The 21,865-nt window shown below is 40.6% G+C and overlaps 2 protein-coding genes across 2 annotated transcripts in view; both read left to right on the top strand.

The window, feature by feature from the left end:
• The window catches only part of NFXL1 (nuclear transcription factor, X-box binding like 1), a 44,263-nt gene extending 30,277 nt beyond the window's left edge, over nt 1–13,986 (top strand). Inside the window, exons 19-22 of the mRNA XM_040064394.1 lie at nt 1,458–1,562; nt 2,806–2,892; nt 5,772–5,825; nt 10,736–13,986. Coding sequence (XP_039920328.1) covers nt 1,458–1,562; nt 2,806–2,892; nt 5,772–5,825; nt 10,736–10,909 — 420 coding nt within the window. The 3' untranslated portion in view covers nt 10,910–13,986. The remainder of the gene's footprint in view (nt 1–1,457; nt 1,563–2,805; nt 2,893–5,771; nt 5,826–10,735) is intronic.
• Nucleotides 13,987–18,134: 4,148 nt separating this feature from the next.
• The window catches only part of CORIN (corin, serine peptidase), a 128,946-nt gene continuing 125,215 nt past the window's right edge, over nt 18,135–21,865 (top strand). The window contains exon 1 of the mRNA XM_040063914.1: nt 18,135–18,209. Coding sequence (XP_039919848.1) covers nt 18,135–18,209 — 75 coding nt within the window. The remainder of the gene's footprint in view (nt 18,210–21,865) is intronic.

Genomic DNA, 21,865 nt, shown 5'->3' with positions numbered 1-21,865 from the left:
CAGTAAGCTTTCATCCAGTCCTGGAAGGATATGTGAGGTACCTGCCTGTAGGAGGAGTGGATTTCAGGACTGACCATGGCGACTTAAAGGTTCCTTCTAGTCTGCCTGAAATAGGCTGAAACAGTAACTAAAAAACTGAGCTGAAAACACAAAGTATCAATAATAGCTTGTGACTGTCATGGACATGAAGACATGTATATGTGTTCTGTAATTTTAGTCTGAAAAATTCGTGCTCTGTTTAGGTATGTGTTTCGTGATACTAGCTCAGATGTTGTGCCAGTTCCAGGGGACTTCTGAGAACCCAGATTTTCTAATCAAAGTGTGCCCACCTGGGTTACATACTATTTTCATTCTTGTGGATGAAGTTATGTAGTATGTATACATTGCAAATTTTTAACAAATGTGAAAAATGTATCTTAAAATTGTATGTCTTAGAGCATTTTCCAATTTGTGTTAATCCCTTGATGACAGTGAAGAGGTGAAATTTCACTTTTAATAAAAAAACACTGTCTGATGCTACCTTAAGTAGTTGGGAGCTTTAAAGCTCTCTGTAAGTAAATTGCTTAGATGTCTTCTGTAAGATTCCACCTTCAGCTATCAACAGTATTGGGTTATGTAACTGAAATGAAAAATTGTTATTGCGAAGATTTCTTATGAGCATATAAGTAAAGGATACTTCCAGTCAAGTTCTTAACAATGAAAAAAATCTGTTTACTTTCCTGACATATCTTATCTAATATAATGCTGGGAGCACTGCTACATTCTTATCAGTCAGCATACTTAAATTAATCATTCAATTCTTACTCAGTAAATTAATGATAATATTTTCTTTGTAAGTTAAAAATTGCACTGGCATTAAAAAATGTCTTTATGTTTCAGATGGCAGAAATGGGATAATAGGCCAAATGCAGAAATTTAGGATTTTTTGAAATTACTTTGGACATGATAAGAATTTTGGTGACCTTTATTTGACTTTAGCATAGTTCAGATAATGCTTGAATTCAAGATTTCTTCTGCAGTATTTTTGCTTCTGATTCTTTTCCTTTATTACTGTGTCTAAGTAGCTACAGTACACATATTTTCAGCTTTCAGGGTTTTTTTTTACCTTATCCATTTGTATTCCCCCACCATAGAGATAGCTAGGGTGATTGTTGTATACATTACTGTGGAAATGACTGTTTTGAAACACATGAAAGGAGAAATTGTCTTCTGAGCAAGCTGTGTCAGTAAAAGAGAAATAATCCTACAGGAACTGAAAATCAGTAAATAAGACGCAAACATTTCCCTCCACAAAAAAAGAAAAGAAAAATCAATTATTTCACAAGTTAAAAGACTGATTAACTGAATTAGTTTTCTGTTAAAATGCTATGTCTGAAATAAAACCTGTTCATAGGTTCTTGGTAATCTTACAATGTTTTATTGATGTGGGAGTTTTATTTGTGTTTTGCTCCTTACAGTTGCCCTGTGGTCACCGCTGTAAAGAGATTTGCCATTCAGGTAGCTGTCCTCTTAACTGCAGCCAGAAGGTTAAACTGCGATGTCTCTGTAAGAGACTGAAAAAGGTAAATTTACAAGTTGCAGTTTTTGAGGGATGTATATTCTTTGCATGTTCCTGGGCTTGTATGGATGGATTATGTGGATGCTGCAGATTGGAATAGGGCCAGTTACTATAGTAGAGCTGTAACAATTCACATCAGCTGAAGATCTGGGATGCTATATCAGAAGATTCACTGGAGAATATAAAATCTTGTTAATTCTAATTAACATGCCTGACTAATGCCTGACTTACAATAGCCTTATCTTCATGCACACTTGAATTTTTGTAGTTTTGTGAGAAAAATAATCAGAGGACCTGGAGTGATTTGAGAATAAAGATGACATTTTTATGATGATATTGGGAAAATTTACAGAAGTTGGAATTAGTACAGATGGTGTGAAACCTGAGCTAATGTAATTAAATTAAGGTTCTCCTCAAACCTAAAAGCAAGTGCGGGCATTAGCATCCTTAGCTTCTAACACAGATAAGGACAAAGTAATATAACAAGTTTACTATAGCTATACGCTGTTATGAGGGGAACAACAGAAATTGATATGAAGTCTTAACAAATAATAATGTCTTAATGAAAAACACCCCCATGATCTGTCTTAATTAAAAGGTTTTTAAATTACTTTTCTGGACCCAGTTAACTTCTGAACCTTCCAGCAGTTCCCAGAGTCCTCAGCTTCTCCAAAATATGTCTTGTGCATCCAAGAAGTCTTGCAGGTGGGATGCTCAGCAGGAAAAAAGATGACATATGTCGAACAAGTGCTTAAAATTTATCAGTCTCTGCTTACAGATAAGCACTTTTTTTTTTTTTTAATTATTTTTTCAGTACTAGAAGAAGGGGAGAAAGTATGATTGAGAATTACTTAATTTCCTCCACCCTCTTATGACTATACTTTGTCCTGTAATCTAAGCCAGTTAAGGTAATGTATATGAAATTAATGACACTCTAAATGCAAACTCTTTCTGCCAGAGGTTCAGAAGGTTATCTTATTTGTCTAAGGCAAACAAATGAGTAAAGAGGAGAAAAATTAAACTGGACTATTGATTTATGCATCCTTTCAGCTTAGCTTATTAGAAAGAAGGAAAAAAAAGGACAATTTAATACATAATTACAGGTTGAAATAACATTCAGTCAGCTTTATTTTATGTGTAAAATCAATGTTTTACTAAATAAGAAAATTTTATTATTTTCATAAAGAAGTTGACAACTAAAATCTTATATAGGGGAATGATTATAAAAGACAAATTATACTTAACAGGAAGTACAGTGCAGCAAGATACAAGAAGGCCAAGTTTCGCTGGAATGCGATGCATTATGCAAGGAAATGAAGCGGAAAGCACATGAGGTAATGTATCCATTGTAGCTATAATTTCTTCTCAGAGCTTCAAGAAAAGTAGAAAACAATTGTTTTTCAAGTTAATACCTGCAGAAATGCAACGTAAGTGGATGTGCTGTTGAATAATAGCTATTTTTGAATTATTTAGACGAAGTTATGAATGGTGTTAAGTGCCTCAAATACTATTTTAAAACGGTATTGTGTTATTTTCCCTTTTTCTTTTTTCCTTTAAATTAATTGGAACTGATTCTTTCCTCTTTTACTGAGAACAAGTGATGATCAGTGATGATAAAACAGTCATTAGTGCTGTAAGACTAGAGTCAGGCTGCTTCTCAGGGCATTGTAAGATCTGTCTTTCCAATGGAGGTTTTGCAGCTCTCAGTTGCTCAGCTTGTTCAGTGTGAAGTATAATCCTGCCACGTGGTATAAGTAATCCTATACTGCAAGAATTGAGACTTTCCGGCAACTGCAGAATACTACTTAGATTGCTGTTAACGTGACTTCTCCCTACCTCAGCTGTTTCATGAAGTAAAGAATTTCCTGTGTGCTGTCACACAGAGAGGATATGATCCTTGCTGTTATAAACTTTTAATAAAAACATAAACAAAAAGAATTGATGCATAAGTTGCTTGGTTTTTATCTGGTAAGTATTAGATGTGATAAATGTACAACCCAAGAACTCAATGGGTAAAGATGACAAGTCAGCTTCTGCTCAGACTTTCAGGATTGATTTACAGGTTCGAACAAGTACCACACTGACCAAATCATGCAACTTTGCAAGCTTGTTGAATGCTAAAACTCTTGGGATATGTCTTTAGGGAATCCCAACCATAACAAACAGTTCTAGTTAGAATATGAAGATAAGTTCATAGCATATGGAGTCCCTCCCTAAAGCAAGGTGAACTCCCAGTAAGACTGCATGAGCTGAGATCCAGCAGCATGTCTCAGTGTGGTGCAGTGTCAGTGCTGTTTGACTGGAGCAGATACTAATCCCAATTTCTTGCCCCAGTGCTGTAATCCACAGGGAGAAATGGTTTAATGCAGTGAGCAAATGGCTGCAAGCTTCTGCTGTAAGCAGTGCCACAGACATAGGATGGCAGAACTTAGCCATGTGTACAGTCTTCTTAATTTTGGGTTCTTCTAGAAAGTGATAAAGTTATATTCTTTCTACCTTTTTGTAGCCTGTGTTGACTTACTATGCAAATAACATACTAGAACCCTCTCCTATCATAGGCACATGATGAAAGTGGCTTATTTATATGTATTACTGTTTAATTATGTCTAGACTGAAAAAAAACCTTGTTAAAAACTGCAGACATTTACAAAGATAAATTAGTTTGCGCATTTTGCAAATTTCTAAATTTCTAAAACGAAAGTGCATTAATTCTTAATGGAAGTTTCCATGTCTGGCACCTCTTCACTAGGTGCCTAGGAATTGAACGTGTCTTTTACTGTACATTTTATTCAAGAAATAGTCCTAGAAATGCTTTTACATGCTGTGATTGTAAGTTAAGTTCCTTTTATCTGTGTACATTATACCTGCGTATCTTATACAAATATGACCACACCAGTGTAAAAAGAAGCTTTTCTGTTGCCCTTTTCAACATTTGAAGGTCACTTTTTCTTTTGTAGCTGAAGTTCTGCCATTAGATGGCAGTGAAAAATGAGGGGGCTCGTTTTTTGTATACCAGACTTTCAGATTTCAGATGTGCATGGTTGAAAAGGTCCTTTACACACATTTCTAAAGAAACTCTGCCCTAGTATCTAGATTAATGAAATTCTCAGTAGTGCTTTTATTTGATACAAGGTTCAATAATATGAAAATTTGCCCAAAAACCTGCAAATAGGACTGTTCTGGCCCTGCCCATAGTGCCTGCTGTTTGAGCTACACTGAGCTAAAGCATGATCTAGTGTGCTTTCTCCTTAGTCATCAAAAACTCTTGAATTGGAAATTACTTGTAACCAATTCTACCTGTGCAAACAGGTTCAGTAAACTATTTTCATTGTTAGTATGCAAATCATCCAGCTACTAGGATCAAGATTTTTTTCATTTCAAGTTATTAATAGGTTTTTACATCTAACTTTTCTAAGGTAGCGATTCAGTGACTGCAATGCTAAAAGCCTAAAAAAGGTATAAAAAGGGAGATATGTAAACTTCTCCCATATACTCTTTCTGTGGGAACTTAAGAGGGTGAGATGGTGTCTTTCTGTCTAATGGTTTTTGTTGGGTTTATCTCCTGTTAGCATGCCTGGTTGTTTTTCAGTTGACATAAACTTTTGGCATCTACAAATGTTCTGTAGCACTGAAATTCTAGATTTAGCCAAATACTCTGTGGGAGTAGAATACTTTCCTCTATAGTGAGCCAACCTCCTGGTAAATTCATTTTATGCCTTTGCATTATGAAAAATAATTATTGATGTTTTATCTCTGTTTGGCATCTGCATACTCTCCAGGATCTGGTGTCCTGTTAGTCACCTGATGAATCCTAGTTATGCATCTCTTCATATGGAAGCCACTCCATCCTGTTGTCTTTTGTATATGTTCAGGTTTCATATTTATTTATTATTGTAGGACCAAAATGGAATGTAGGCACTAAGATTCAAGTATGTGGCATCTTCACATATTGACTTTTTTTTTCTGAATTTTTTTCTTAATACTTTCTAGCATATAATTTGCTTTCTTGAGCACTGCAAAATATTTCTGTAGAATTATCAGTTGTAAGCTGTCATGACTATTTTTCATATGACTTTCGGATGGTGGAGCTCACATGATGGAAAGTTTATAACTTTTGCTGAAAACCATTCTATAGGACTAATTATGACTCATTAAGAAAATAGGTTTAGCTGCTGTTTAGAACAGTTTATTATAACTTTGTGTGTCTGGACAGATAAAAGAAGCAGAAGCCAAAGCTGCTCTTGAAGAGGAGAAGCGAAGACAACAGGTATTAGTGTTTCTTCTTCCTCATCCATGTCATCCTCACCTTGTTCTTGTTAGTAAATAGTGTAATATACATGCAATTAAAGATGTATAGTTTTTAATGTGATATGCACAGTCATTCCTGTCAGCTGTTACCATACTCTGTGTGCTGTAAATTATTTACAATGGTTGAGGCCACATTTTCCCAAACAATTTTCATAATTTTGTGCAAAATGGTAACTTTGTATTACTATAATGTAATATTTGTATAATGTAATTTATTTTTAAAGTACTAAGTATGCTTTGTTTTAATCAAACACTTTATACAGCATAAGCACCACAGAATACTGAATAGCCTCTGCAAGATTTAAACATTGGGTGAAGCTCCTCTTCTCCCTCCTATCATAAGAGAACAAGGACAGCTAGATGAGGCTTTGTCCTTCAAGGTCTCTGGGGTGGGGGGAAATGTTATTTACTGTAATTGCTGTTGGTGGTGAGGGTATGTGATTGGCATTGTAATCCACAAAGCTGCTGTGCCAGCTGCCTGGAGGTGCTGATACTAAACATCTTCAGGCAGACACTGTAAGCTCAGTTGGTGGTGATGGCTAGGTCAGGTTTGTCATCTAGTGTCTGCATGCCTTCCAGCCAGTTCATGCATGTGTGCCTGTGCCTGAGTGAGCATTTGACACCAAATCCTATTCCATGTGTGTGCTTTCTGACTCCTTTTTTTCTGACTCCTTTTACTCAATTATCACAGCATCTATGTATTTAGCTTACACTTGGTTTTTTTTCACCTGCATGTCACACTCTGTTTTTTATCAGGGATCAGTGGCTTTCTTCCTTCTTGAAAGGAGGCCAGGGAGGCTTACACAGCTAATCCACTTGTATCATTTCCCCAGTCTCATTAGGAGAGACAGTTTCTCTCTAGGTCACAACTTCTGTTGTACACACTTTGTAATCTAAACAATTAATGAAAATGTTACACCTAAAATGCTCTGGCAAGGCTTGTTTTTGTTTGTCAGAGGGGAACCTTGTCTGCTTATCCTGCAAGAAAAGCATGGTTATGCACCTGTTGTCCAGAGCACCAGGCACTGTTCTGTGATCATCCTGCAGTGTTTATTGCAACATTCAGTTCTCAGGTGTCTACAGTATTGAGCACACATCCCCTCATATAACTCCTAGACAGTTAATTTAATTCTTCTTGTTCTTTGAGCTGACCCTGGAAGTGTTCCATCTGGCATATAGGTCAGGAAGTGTAACTTTCATACAGATGTCTGAAACGAATTGGGCAGAGGATATCTGTAGATGTTGGTTCTGCAAGCTCATGGGCATTTAAACATGTAAAGACCACACTTACAGTCCTAGAGTTAGAAAGCCAAATTTGCTGGTGTTTGTCTTGCACTGGGTATTTTCATGAGTTCCAGAAGGCATCCCACCCAGATACTAATGACTTCTGCTCTAAATCACTTAAGCCTCAGTAAAGAAGCTCCTCTGAAACAGCAGCAGATTCACGCTACCAACATAGTGTGCTGGATTTTGGCTGGGTCCTTCAGCAGTGATTGTTTCTCTCTGCAGTCATATCACCATTGCATTCTACTTGTACATTTTCTGAAATCTCACAATTCCAGCCCAACAGCAGTAACTTTATGCAATATGTGGCAACTGCTCCTGCATGTGTATTTTGTGGTGGATGCCACTTCAGGGATAGAAAACTTCACCTATACATAATGAACCCTATTAAAAGGTTAATTAAGACTTGTTAGTTATGTAGTGCATTAGGAAACAGCAGGACAAAACAGTAAAAAAAAAAAAAAAAAAAAAAAGACAAAACAAAATGTAAAAAAAGGGAGAGCTGTAACTAGTAAGTAGGCTCTAGAACTGCATCCAAGTAATGTAACGTTAATGTAACATTGGTTCTTATCCAGTTAGAATTCATAATCTGCCATCTGTTGATGGAAATTGGAGGGCACCACTATCGTAGGGTGTTCGGTCACAGTAAGAGTATATTTTTGAGTGTACTCCCTTCTGACAAAAGTTTGTCTTGTACCACCTTCCTCAATGTCATTAGCACATTTTTGTTCATCTATTAGTCACAGTTTCTTAAACCTATTTTGATATATACTTCATTAAACATTTTATATACAAATTAGTTAATGCTCTAGTAAGTGTGCATTTATATTTTGGTATTTGCTATATTTGGTAGCAGCTTTTGCTAATACCATTTACAGATGGAATCACTTGTTTCTTAGAGGAAGAGACAGCTTGGCTAAGCTTCTTGTCATGGCCCTAGCAGCCAAACTTTCCCTCTGCTTCTAATTCAGAAGCACCCTGTGAGGCCAGGGTTTTTACAATTGCTTGAGGTGGAAAAAAGATCAGTGCTTTGATTGTTTAACAACTCGGACCAAGCTCTCTCTGTCCCTCTCCATTGTAAAAGATTTGGTTAAGTTTTTAAGCTAATTGTTCAGAGTTTCAATACTGGAAGTTAGGGTCTTGAACCTGAAGTGTAATTTAGTGAGTTTTATGAAAGATTTAATTCTCCTTTTTGTACGTACGAAGAAAAAAATTTTAACAAAAAATCCTTAGAAGTTAAAAAGTCAAGTTTCCCCCTCCTTTATTAAAAAAAAAATATATCCTCACTTTCAGAAAATACACTCTGTCACTGTTATTTGCATCAATTTTCCCATGGGAATGCTACTCCTTTCAGTGCAGGAAGAGTGTAGTGAATGACACGTGAAAGAACAAAATCCAGTGCCTGAACAACACTGAACTAGATGGTTTGACTGTACATTTTAAATAAATACATTTAATTTTACTTCTATTATGTTTATACAAAGAAGTCAGGTTCTTATCTAAATAAAAACCCTAGGCTTGTTGAGCTTAAAAAATTAAGCTTGTTTAAAGACTGGGCACAACCATTACTTCAGAGGTCATTAAGGTGACACTTCAGGAATGTGACAGTTACACAAAATCTGTAGGTAGCCTTTCAAGGGTAGTGGTGGCTTCTCTCTCATATTCTATGCCTACAAATATTTTTTCATCTTGTGTATTGTTTTTTGAGATTATATATTTAGTTTAGACAGGTTTTTGTAGAGTTCACTAGGAAACCAATTCAATAGCTATTACATAATTTTGTTTGAGCCTTATATTTTAATTTAACTACTGCAATTAGTAGAGCTTTCTGCTTTTAAAATGTACTGGTGACAAGTGTATAGTAACTGTAGAAGCCCCAAATTTTACTTAAGTGTCTATCTAAAATAAAATACTGCTATGTTGTCTTTAAAAGCATAAATATCTTCCCTTGCCTGCAGATTTTGGATTTTGAAAAACTGTTTCATTAAAACACTCTGCTTTTCTAAGGGAGGATTAACTAGTTGAAAGTAATATTTCAAATAGGCTGTGACTTTGTCTGAACTCCTCTCCCATATCATCAGGGAAGTGCCAACAATTTTTGCCTTTATTGGGTACAAAGGAATAGACATCAAAATAGATCCCTTTCTCCTGCTAACAGTGATATCCTGTGCCAGTGATATCTGGCACAGGAAGGGAAGAGCTGCTTCGTGAAACTGACAAATATTTGCTGTCAGTGGAGGAAGACCAGACATCAGGCACTCTTGAGTTCTGAGGGAAAATTTTATTTACAGAACTACTACCCTGTCCATTTCCCAAAACAGTCTTTTTCTTGTTTTTTTTTAATGCACCTACTGCATTGTCTTAGTCCCTGTTCCTGGCAGCGCTGCAGCCATAGTCACATAGATTTATTTCTTCTCGTGGCTAGGCTTTGTCTCTGTTCAGTGTCCATGATTCCTCTGCTTCAGCTCAGTCTTGCTCCTTTTGCCCAGCCAGTCCCGGCTTGCCGCGCTCTGCTGCTCCCATCTCTTTTGCCTTTCACTCTGTCTGGTTTCTCTACTCCCTAGTGCCTTGTCCCATGTTTTCTCTAGTAGCTAACAACTTGACCAAAAATCAAGGTAATCATCAGACTTTTTCTGGTTTCAGTCTATCTCAGGTCTTCAGAGCATCTCTTCTGATTTTCCTAGCAATTGGATGCCTTCTCATTGGAGCCTCATCCTAGTCTTCACTCTTTATTCTAGGCTGCCTAGTTCCAGTTTTATTTCAGCTTTGTACGCTCAAATGAGTTTTTTCTGTATTGTCTTGATATTCTTTTTAAAAAATGTGGAGGATGAGGAGCAGGGATCAGAGACCCTATTGTTTATTCCAGACAGGACCCTGAAACTGCCATTCTTGTTGGAAGCCTGGCATTCTTTTGCAATTGTTTTGCTCCATTTTGGGGCCTATAGGCGTGTGCTTCCTGTTGAAGGATATTATATACATCTTACAGTCATATGAGTGATTAAAGGTGCAAGTTATAACACTTAACAAATGGAATATTTTTGTGTGTATCTAAGATTTATAGCAATTAATCTAAAATTTAGTGAGCATTCAAATAAAGAATTGAGGGAAATAGCATAGATTTTTAGTTACTTATGTTTTTATTTTTAGCAGACTGCATCTTTATTACAAGGGGATGTCATTGAAGATTTCAGCCTATGCCCTTACAGAAGTTAGTAAAATAGCTTAAATGCAAGTGTGTTTTTTAATAGGACAAAAAATGTATTTTTAACATATTTCATGGAAATACCAATCTTATTTTAGCTTAATGTATTCAGCCTGAGTTTAAAAACTGAGCATGTAGAACTTCATCTGCTACATTTCTGGCAATGTTTTTATAGGAAACTAAACAATGGTTTAATACTTGAAAGCAACGTGCTTTGTACCTGTGGGATGTGGTGCTACCATCTTATCTCTGAGATGTGTAATTTCCATTGGCTGACAGTTACTTCTACTAAATGTTATTTGATAATGTTGCTTAAAACCTTCACGTTTCCTTGTTTTTAATTATGACACAAATGCCAATTACTTATCACTCTCTTTACTTAGGCTGAACTGGAGGCTTTTGAAAACAGATTAAAAGGGCGAAGAAAGAATAAGAGAAGAAAGGATGAGGTAGAAGTTGAACAATCGTCATGGCAGAAGTACAAGAACTTCATTATGCTTCCAGTGTTTGGAGTTGCTGTTGTGATGGTTGCATGGCTCATGGTCTACAATGACTGAAAACAACTCAGTATTTAATATACCTCAGTTGGACTTTAGGTAGCTGTTATTCCTAGAATGTTAGTCTGTGTGTAACAGAACTTAATAAGCATAGATTATGTATGTATACTATTTGCTAAGAAACATTCAGAGGAGGGAAGAAATGTCACCTTTGTGTTACTAAATACACAGCACAAAACTGAACTCATACACTGAAAGTAATAGTAGATTCTAGTCTACACTGAAGTGCTGGTAGTTTGACTGAGATTTGTTAACATCTCTTCTACTTGTAATGTTATTTTTCCTTGTCTCCATTTCATAATATTAAGAATAGCTTAGTATAAAATGCTTTATTGAATATATGTTTCCTGTAAAATCAGCTTAGTGGTTTTTTGAAGATTAATGTTCTTATGCTAATCTTTATGTTGTATCACACAATAATTTCTGTGCTTTACTTCAGTTTTAATGATGACAACAGGGTCACTTAGGCTTGAATATTCTGGGGCCTTGTTCAGAGCTTTGTTCAGATAAAGGAAATGTGAACTGACTTTCAGTTCAACTATATCACAAATAAAACCGTGTGTGTCCTGTCCCGCCCCCCCCCAACAAACTGTGAGGTTTGCTTTTTCCTTGTTTCACTCCTCCCCTTCCCACCCTTGTTTCTTTAAAATTGAAGTAACTGAAAAGTTCCCTTAGTGGTCAGATACACATGCTGAACATGGATGTGCAGAAGTTTTAGGGTACAGGGGCGCATTCTCACTGTTGCCCCAATTGCCAGCAGCAGAAAAACAATTCAAAATAAAACTTAAGAGTATCAATTGACTATTCATATGAGTAAATGTCAGAGTTGGATATTTGCATAGGTGTGCAAAATTGTAATTGGATAGTGTAACAATATAATTATATGATGTTCCGAAGCCATCTGGATGGTGCTTGGTAGTCATCTAGCTAAACTTCTAAATGTTTAAATATTTTTTTACTGACAGTTTTGAATACCTTGCTTTAGGTTATCAGTATTGGTTGATAGAACTGGAAGGTTTTTATCTGGCTTCAGGATTATCAGAGATGCTATGTAGTCTCAGCTGAGAGACTGCAGGTTAAATTCAGGAATGGGGAAATCAGAAAACTGAATTGTTAAACCTCTGCTAGAAACCTTTTGCTGATACTTGAGCATTTCAGGTTATTGCAAAGTGATTACAAGTTCTTGTAAAAAATGGGGTGCATAGCCAAGAGGTATTCGTATTGCGCCCTTGTAATTCAGGCATATAATTTCACCACAAATCCTGCAAAAGCGGTGGGATCATTTCTGTGAGTTAGTAGCAAACATTGCAGTTTGCTTGAAAGCTCTTCTGGTTGTTTTTGACTTACTTGTAAAAGGACCCATTATTAATTTGAACAGATATCCAATTGTAATTCTGATTCAGAAGCAAGAAAATAAAATAGAAGAGCTGCAAAAAGGCAGAAGCTTTTGATTACATAGATTAAAAAGCTGGGATAAAATCAGTTTCTTTTTAATTTTTCACAGAAGTTTGGTGAATGAGGAGAAAGGTGGAGAAAACTTGGCAATATTTAGCATGGATTGATGGTATTTTATAGTACTTTTTTTTTAATTGACATTTTAGAGATGTGTATTAGTTATATGTAAGACCATTAGTATTTAAAGTTGTAGAATTAATTGAAATTACACTATGCAAAGTTGCATCTCCATTGAATTTCTTATTTTCTAGTATAAAAAGTAAACAGTGTTTCATATTGTTGCTTTAACTATTTTTTCTATCATTTTAATGCCTGGAAGATAATTCCAGATATATCTATGTTTTCTTAAACAGAGTGATGATGCTATTATGTGACTGCATATGTCACTAACGTTTCTGGCACTAAGGGAAAAGGAGAGATATTTTTGTTCAAATGAAGTAAAATCTGATGGGTTATCTGAAAGTACAAAAAGATACTTTTCTGGCTGAAATATGGAACTCTGCATGAATGAGAACACTGTGGAAACAGCTTTTATCTTGCATGACTATCACTAGTTTTTCTGTTTACTTCTAGCTTTAAAATAAGCACAATGGAAAGTTTCTGCTTGCTTCTACAGCAAAGAGAAGGAACCTCTCTCTAGCAAGTTATACTAATTAACTGCACTTGTTATATGTTTGAAGAAGTTCTTAGTATTCTTTTCTGCATCTTTGTGGGAAATACTGGAGAGGAAAAGGTTCCTCATTGATCATCTTCATTAAAGATTGCCATGTTTTTTTACTATATAAATTCATTCTGTTCATACAAAGATATGTATGAGTGGGCATATTCCCTTTCTTAAAGGATTTGTATCTCTTCTGAACCTTGTATATGGTAGGCATACCTATTTTTGAAATTTTATTCAAAATAGTTCTGTATATCTTATCCAACCATCTGAGTCATTTGCACTCTGTTGGTCTGCCTGCTGAACCAGATATTTATTTCTTGGCATAAAAAAAAGTGTGGGGGTTCGAACAATCTGCAGTTTAATAAATCACTAGGGTTTTGTTTGTTTCCTTAAAATATTTTTATAGTTAATACTTTGCCTTTCTTTGGTTGGAGCTGCATGTTGTCAACAACCTTTGAAGTAAAAGGTACAGATAAAATCACCTTTTATTCAATATTAATGAAAGATGGTAATTTTAGAAAAATTTTGAACTGAAGGTAGGGTTTGGCAGCAATTTATATGTAATATACTGTTACATAATGTAATGAGCAAATATTTTGAATGTTAATAGCTTACAAAAAAAAAAAAGCATATTGATCAGTATATGATAAAACAAATTATATAATCTGACCTGCTGTTGAAAGGAAATTACAGCGATAGAAGCCTGATGATGACTTAACATATTTAGCTATGTGTAAAGTGAAAAAAAAATACTTGGGCCTTTTCCTGATTCTGGATGCTTTTGGTGAAAATGTATCCTTCCACTGAGCCAAGGTTCTTAAAACTGGTCAATATGTTTGGGATTGGAAACTCCTAGGTCAAGTTTTTTTTCCCTGTAACAATAGCAAATCCATTGTGTATGTTAATTTAATGTAAAAACCAAGTCAGACAATAAATCTGTCAAAAACAACTTGAAAAATCGTTCGTTCTCAAGGACTGGCGTAGTGAAGCAGCAAACTTCCCAGGTAATGATGACTGACATAGTGCAGCCCACATTTTGGGTTATGCTTTTTGCCTGCTTCTCTGGCAGTGATAGTTCTTACTTCTCAGATTAGTGCTGGAATTATGTAATTGTGTTCCTTCATGTTACTACTCTGAAGAAATTGTGAGAATGGGTCAGGGAAGTCAATTAAGATGAAACAAATGGCAATGGACTTAGTAGATTTTTTTGGCCTCACAGAGAGAAATATAGCTGACTTATTAGACATTTGTGCTGACCTTAACTACTAGAGAAGGAAATGTTATTAAGCAGATAGCACCAAAATTTGTGCATAAAAGCATTTATGTTTGATTGTGGCTTTAAAGCAGTGAACTCTAAGTTTATCATCTCAGCAGTAGTTCAGGCTCCAAAACATATCTGCCCTGTGCCAGCTTTCTGCTTTCTTTGAGTGATGAGCTTGTGTGTTGTGAGGTTAGAGCACAGAGATGCTTGGTCTGAAGTGTGTTCCAGTGCTGGGCAGTGGAAGCTTGATGTGTGTGGCAGCTGCTCCCTGGTGTGTGCTTTAGGGTGGAGCATTCTTGTTTGGACCTTTCATGTGTGACCCTGTTCTCATTTTCATTTAGTTTGGATATCCCTTGTGGGAGATAGTAAAGGTAAGAAGAAAAATGCCAACACAAATGTTGTGTTCATAATTATTTACTTTATTTGGGGTTTTTAATATAGTTGACTGACCAGTCAGTGAAGGATTCTAAAACGATTCCTTTGCCTCACACAGGCACCATTTGTGTTGGTGTTTTTCACAAACGGGATGGAGCTGCCCAGAGACATTCCTTGAGCTTTATTGTGACATCAGTCTCATTAAAGGGGTGAGACAATTGAAAGATGGCAACAGCTCACGTCTTGCCGACAGCAGCCAAAGATCTCTTTGTTACAGGGCATTTAAAAAGTTTTCCAGCCAATAACATATTGCTAAAGCTTACAGACAATTGTTCTAGCCAATCACTAAAAGCACACGTACACCTGCTTCAGACAATGCTTGCTTGTATGCTTTCTATTAACAGTACACAATACTCCTTTATTAATTTTAAAACCTTCTACTATCTTGCTAAGCATATTTTTCTGCAGTCTTAAGGTCTATCTTAGCCAAACCTAAAAACTCAGACTATTGTTTCTTGTCCTTGCTTGCTGTATCGTTGTATCTTCTCTACTTTCAGGCTTTGCAGCTGCAGCTAACTGTTTAAGTTCTCTGCTCTTTCTGTTTCTGAGGCCTGCTTTTACAGCTTCTGAAAGTCTTCTTACCTTTCTATTTCCCACAATCCCTCTTCTGCTTCGGTTTTGTCCTGTTACAAGTTGTTACCTATTGAGCATTTCAATTACCCCCTTTTCTTGCTTCATTAATGTATTTGTATTCCTGTCTGCCCTTACTCAAGTAAATTAGTCAGTTGCTCCAAAGAATTAGAAAATGAAGAACCTTGTAGCGCTTTGTATTTCCTAGGAAAAGACATGCAAGGTTAAAATGAGGGAAAAAATCAAATGGAGCCAAACTAATGATAAGATAATGAGATACGCTTCTTTCCACAAAGATGGAAAGATAGTTAAATGTTAATGAATTATTTGAACACTGCATTAAGATGTCTATATGTCATGGTACCAGAAAACAAGTCTGTGATATGGGTAGTATATGAATATGAACTGTGATACATCAAACTCAGCTGTAAAGCAGGCTAAACAGCCGCTGTGTAGAAGTCATACTCTGAGGGAACTGGCTTGAGTCAACCAAGTATTATTTAAGCTAAATAATTGTTGCTCATGCAGCGATTTCCATAAAATCACCAACAAAACCAGAACTCAGGCTTTCTTTGTGTGCTGCTGAATCTTGTTGTGAAACTCCAGTTCCAGTGGCTCTCCTATTGGAGGAAATTAGTATGAGATTAGGAGTCGAGACTGGCTTGAGGTTTGGAATTCACAGTTCTCCAGCTGAAGCCATCCTCAGCCAAGGCCAAGCTGGCTTTGCAGTCTGAGTCATGTACTGCACCTCTTAAATACAAGTTTTCATTTATTGTTGTTAGAATTTTTGACAGGGCTATCTAATCTCTGTAATGAATCACAAATTATGGTTTGATTCCTGCATTACAGCACAAAATATTTGTTGTTTTACATTAAGGAATATGATGATTTTGCATAAATGGTCTTGCTTCTCTCTCTTTACATGCTTTTCCTATCTTTTGTGCAATTGTTTTAAAACCACCACTGTTTTCCTCCAGATGCTGGAGATTGGGTTGGAGAGATGTTTGGTTGGTTGGGTAAAAATTGCAGCACTGAATTACTGTGAGCAGAAGCCTCTTAAGTACATTGGCACTCCAGAAGCATAGAGAATACTGTCTGCACCATAATGTTTGCACATAAAGTAGCAGGGCCTAAATCTGAAGGTATGGAAAAGAAGCTGAACAAAAAAGCTAAGAAGCGTTCATCTTATTTATTATTTATATATAAACATATATAATACCATGTGCTTATATTTACAAATATCACACTCACTGATTGTCAAAAGTAGTGACGGGGCTGGAAGGCATATTCATGTAGAGGTGGTGATTCACATTTTCTTGCGTCTTTTCTGGTTTGCATTTTGAATTATAGCCTTTCAGAAGCACTAAATCATGCACAGTAAAAACTGGAAGCCTTTCTGATTTACAGATGTCATCTCAGAACCCAGCTGCAGTGCCAGCGACATCTTTCTGTGACTCCTGCAAAGGTCCTGAACTGTTTCTATTGTGGTAGCACACTCTTCTGCCCACTTTGTACTCATTGTTTTGCCTTTTGTCCTGTTGACTTTATCATTCTTGGATAGTATTGGTGAGCTCCGTTGTGTGCACAGACCGAGGCTTTTGTCAGACTTGGCATCTTTGAACACAAATACAGGGCAAGGGGACAAATACATCAAATGCGAGTCTTAAAAGCTGGTATCTCATGGGGGTAAGACATTTGCTCTGTCGTTTGCAGCTTCAGACGACACTTGTCTCTTGGCCTGAGAATTTTGCTTCTACAGAAACCAACAGCCAGCACATCCCTCCAGCTCCGGATCGTTGGGGCCGGTCAGGACCAGGACCGGTGCGGGGACTAGGGTCGGGTGGCCGCTGTTCTCCCGCGCAGCGCTTCCTCGCAGGCGAGGGACGGGGCACGGCAGGCTTGTCGCCAGGGGGCTGGGACCGGAGCCTTCCTGCGGGGAAGGAGCTGGAGAAACCTGTTGTTGGCTTCGGGAGATTCCCTGCCAGAGCTCCTTCCCCTCCGCTTCTGCGGTGCCAGCGCCTCATTCAGCTCTCTTTGGAGCCTCAGAGGCTGGGCTGCGACAGGCCGGCCTCTGTGCTACAGAGGGCAGCGCTGCAGTCCCTGCCGGCGCGAAACTCTCCGTCCTCGGGCTGAAAGGAAAGCCTTTGCCTGACCGTAAGGTAAAATAAAGCGCAGGGAAGTCCACCCGGGAACCGCGGATGAATGAATGAAGGGACCTGGGAGTTTGGCCCACGCTTGCCAACCTCCGCTCTGAACTCTGCGCTTCGACTCGGTGGGCCGAGAGCGCCTGCAGGTCCGTGCGCTGGGCTTCGGATCGCTTCAGCCGCAAGTGCGCGTCCGGGCGGCCCGGGGGCCAGGGCGCTGCGGAGCCCCGGCGAGCCAAGGTAAGGGGACCGAGGGGCGAGCTCCGCGGGCTCTTGCCCCTTCCATCATCTCTGACTCAGGCTTGTCTTGCCACCTGAAGCCCTTCGCAGCGTGACGAGGCGTCCCTTTAACCGGACTGAGGAGAGGGGAGGCGGTGTCCAAAGGCTGTGCCCACTTCATCCGCCCTCCCTAGGGGACGGCTTCGGGGCGAAATTAGCAAGTGGGCTGTCTCTCAGCTTGTCCCCAAGGGGTAGAGCCTTGTGTGCGAAAGGGGTGGGGATGTGGCTCTTTCTGGCGGAGGTTTATTATTATTGGGTGGAGGAGCGGGGAGGGGGAGTCTGCAGCGCAGACAAAATGCGAAGCCCTTCCCGCAAGTGTGTCTGTGCGGGAGGTGGGTGGACGCAGTTCGTCAGAGACCGAGGTAGGGAAGGGTGAGGGGGAGGCCAAAGTGGAGAGGGGTCAGCAGCAGCCAGAGCATGCTCTCCACGCAACAGTTCCCTGCCCTGCCTGCGGAGGAGGAGCGCTACCGGCAGGTCCTCTCCGCCAGCCGGGTAAGGCGAACCTCAGGGCGCTCCCATCCTCACGGGGGGCCGCCTGGGGACCGCGGGCCGGGGGATTGGGAGGGCAGCTGGCTCCGCCGCTCGGCGACCCCCGGCTGCCACCGGCCCAGCGGGCAATTCCCGTGCGCGGCGCACAGCCTGAGCTGCCGCCGCGGGGCTGAGCGGCAGGTTACCGGGGCGAGCGGAGAAGGAGCAAGCCCCTCTCCGAACCCGCCGAGCTGTTGTAGCGAGAGCGGACCCCGTGGCTCGCCGGCACGGACGGGGCCGTGTCCCCCGGAGGCGCGGCCGGGGACAAGTGACCGCCCGCGCCCGACCTGCTGCCATGGGGCCGTCCCGGAGCGCTCCTGTGTCGAAACTTGCGGGGACGCGCCGGGGACGGCCGCGTTCGGAGGAGCGGGGCGCAGGTGAGCCGCAGCCGACAAGCGCTCGTTGGGCGTCTCAAGGGAGAGCCGAGCGGCGCCCTCGCCCCGGTTTTCTCACCAGGCGCGGAAGATGAGCGGAGCTGCCGTGCACGCTAAATGCTCTGCCGCTGGAAGGAGCGGGGAGGAGTTGGCCGAACTCGACAACAGGTCCGGCAAGGATTTGCAGGAGCAAAGTTTGGGCTTAACCTCTGGCAGGGCTGTCATGGCAGCTCCGTCGGCCGCCGGGCTCCCGGGAAGCCGATGCACCGTGACCCCGGCGCGGTAGTTGCCCCCCGGCATCAGCGGGAGCGGGCTTTACCTTGGCGTCGGTGCACCCTGGGGTCGGGTGGAGGGTCCCCCACCCCCTCCCACGGCTGTCCGGCGGGACGGTACCGCTGGCCGCCACCACCCACGGCGGGAGGTTATCCTGTACAGGGTCTCAGGGCACTTCGTCCTCCCAGTGGGAGCCAGCCTGTGTGTTTGCAAGTGTCCGAAGGGGATAGCGCGGGCGTGGGCAGTCTCCCAGCACACACCTGTGGGGAGGGATATGGGGGTCTGCCCTTACGGGAGAGGCTGCATAAGAGGGGGCGAGAGGGAACTTGCAGGAGGCGGCTGCTGCGCTAACACGAACTTGCAGGGTGAGTGCCCTGAGCCCGCCCTTCCCTCCGCTAGCCGGGGCGCAGGTGTCTCCGCAGTGTCCCCGGCGCTGTCAGCGGGGCCGCAGCTGTACAGCTGTACGGCGGGGCCGGTGTGGAGCCCACGGCGAGCCAGCGGGAGCGTCCGCAGGGAGGGACCGGCGAGGGCGGCGCAGGAGCGCTGAGCGCCATGCGTGGCCCTTGTGGAGAGGGCGACGGAGCTTCTCGCGCTGTCACACCGATCGTACGCGACAGAAATGGCACAGCAGGGCGTTTCAGAAGTTTATACACACGGCAGTATACTTTAGTATTATCATTGTTCCGCCTGATTTAAAATGCAGAATCCTTGGATGCATTTCATGGCAGGCGCTTAATTAATTAACTTAAATTACTAGCAGTGTGGTTGAGATGGTGAAACTGAAGTGAAATCAAATATCTAGAGCTTTTAATGCATTCACAGGATCTCTTGGGAAGTTTTGGCTTTCGGCAGTAAGAGTATGGTGGTGGATTTTTCCATATGGCTGCATACACCCTTCCTGTGTTCTTAAAAGATGAACCAGTCAGCAGGACTAAATTCTTTAGTTTGTTTTTGTAATGGATGCTCTTTTTGGAGATCTCTGTTATAAGCTTCTTGGGTACTGTGGAACATAGAATGTAGCACTGAGATAGTCCGAACAACTAAAAAGTTGTAATACAAGAAGTTAGAGAGCTTCTCTGCCTGTGTCCCTATAAAAGCTGGTGGCATCCCCAGAGGACCTTAGACAACTCGTAGAAAGATGAGGACTTCTCCAGGTGAACAAGGGAATCTTAAACAGTGTTCAAACCTCTTCTAGAAATGAAATGCTGATGACTTTTTCCCCTCCTCCAAAGGCCCTTTATGAAGTACCCCAACAGGCAGACAGGTTTTTCTGCCTGTGGAGAAGCCTGGCCCTCCAACCCCACACATAATCCTCACTCAGCAGGCATTTTGAAGGAAGCCACCAGCACTCACTTTCTCAAGAAGGCTCCTGTGGTGGTGAGACAGGCAGCATAGCATGCTTTCCCATGTTAGAGGAGTTTGCTTGTGCTCTTAATATCTCATGAGGCCATCAAGACAAAATATTGTTTTTCCTGAGCCTTTAGAGCTGGAACTTTAGAACACTGAAGAAAACATTCATTTCCATTCCACAAGTCTTAGCTGGCACTTGACTGTATGCAGATAACTTGAGTGTCTAGTGAATTAAAAGTATTGTATGTGGATGGTTTGAAATGTGTCATGATTGGAGGTGTTCTACAAAATGTGCGCAGGGCAATTTTATATATTTCTTTTATTTTTGGCTGTTAATTATGTATTAGATGATATCTGCAGATACAAGTGAAAGCCAGGACTGTTAACAGTGCCAGTAATTATTTAAAAATGTGGGTTGATTTGAATGTAGGAGTTTCCTTTTTTAAGAAAAAAATGTCTTTTCCTGCTAAGCTGATATACATGCTTAGGTCTTAGCACTCAGCTCTCTTGAGGAACATTACTGTCCTGGCATTATATTAAGTCCATGTATTGCCAGATACATAATTTCTTGTCATTACTTGCATAGCCAGACAAGGAATGTGTGCAGAGGCTGATGTGGAATAAGCACCTAGACAGAAATCTCATTTGTCAGAAGGAGAATGGTCCTGTCAAGTGAAGGTGAAAGAGGCAAGGGAATGTTGGAATGGTTATATCTGGCAAAGAAATCCAGCAGCTCCTGCTCAACTGCTCTAACCAACAAATGCTGAACCCTAAACAAACCCTTTGTACACAAGGGGGAAGACAGCACTTCAAGCAGCAATGTGGCTAAGTGGATGTTTGAACTCTGTGAATATTTACCATGCTGAGGCCCAGCAGATTCAGGTCACCCCAATCCCGGAGAGGCAATATAGGCACACCTGGCACTTCTGTAAGAGATGGAAGCTGTGGCTTTGACCCCAGCTGGACCAGGAGGCCCTGGGTACCAGGTCATCTGCTTTCAGGCTGAACAGATCATGCTTGTTAGGCAGTTACATACAAAGGCACTATCTCCTAGTGTGGTCAGGTTTTAAAAGATGGTGGTTTATAGCTGCATTGTGTGGGAAGAGTCCTGTCAGCTGGTCAGGTATCCTTAGCAAGTGCTTACAAGGCCAGTTGAATGTCTTGTTTCTGAATGCCAGCCAGGGTTTGGCAGGGGCGGATGTCAGGCCACTTGCAGCAGGGCAGTTTTAGACTTGCACATGCAGCTTAGGCCCTTCCAAATGTGGCTGCCAGACACCTCCTGATATTAAAATGCCTTCAGGATGAAGCAGCTAAGTAAGCAGCAGGGCTTGAGGGGGGCAGTCTCATTATAGTTTGAAATACTGATGCTTGTAGTCTGTCCCAGTTTCTTTCCCTACTGAAAAGAAATAGACCTCATAAGTGGCAGACTGGGTACATACAGTTCTCCAGTGCCAGGAGAGAAGGGTATGTGATAACCTGCTGTGAAGCGATGGACTGTCATAATAGGAGAGAGAAAGCTTAAATCCTCCTTGTAGATGTCTTCACGCTCAGAGCAGTGACTGAAGACAGTATCCAGATAGCTCCAGCCTGACTACTCTCATTGCCTCTGAATTTTGGATCCTC

The sequence above is a fragment of the Hirundo rustica genome, chromosome 5 (assembly GCF_015227805.2).
Source record: "Hirundo rustica isolate bHirRus1 chromosome 5, bHirRus1.pri.v3, whole genome shotgun sequence".
NCBI lineage: Eukaryota > Metazoa > Chordata > Aves > Passeriformes > Hirundinidae > Hirundo > Hirundo rustica.
The sequence above is the reverse complement of the archived record's forward strand: the minus strand, read 5'-3'. Positions and strand labels throughout refer to the sequence as shown.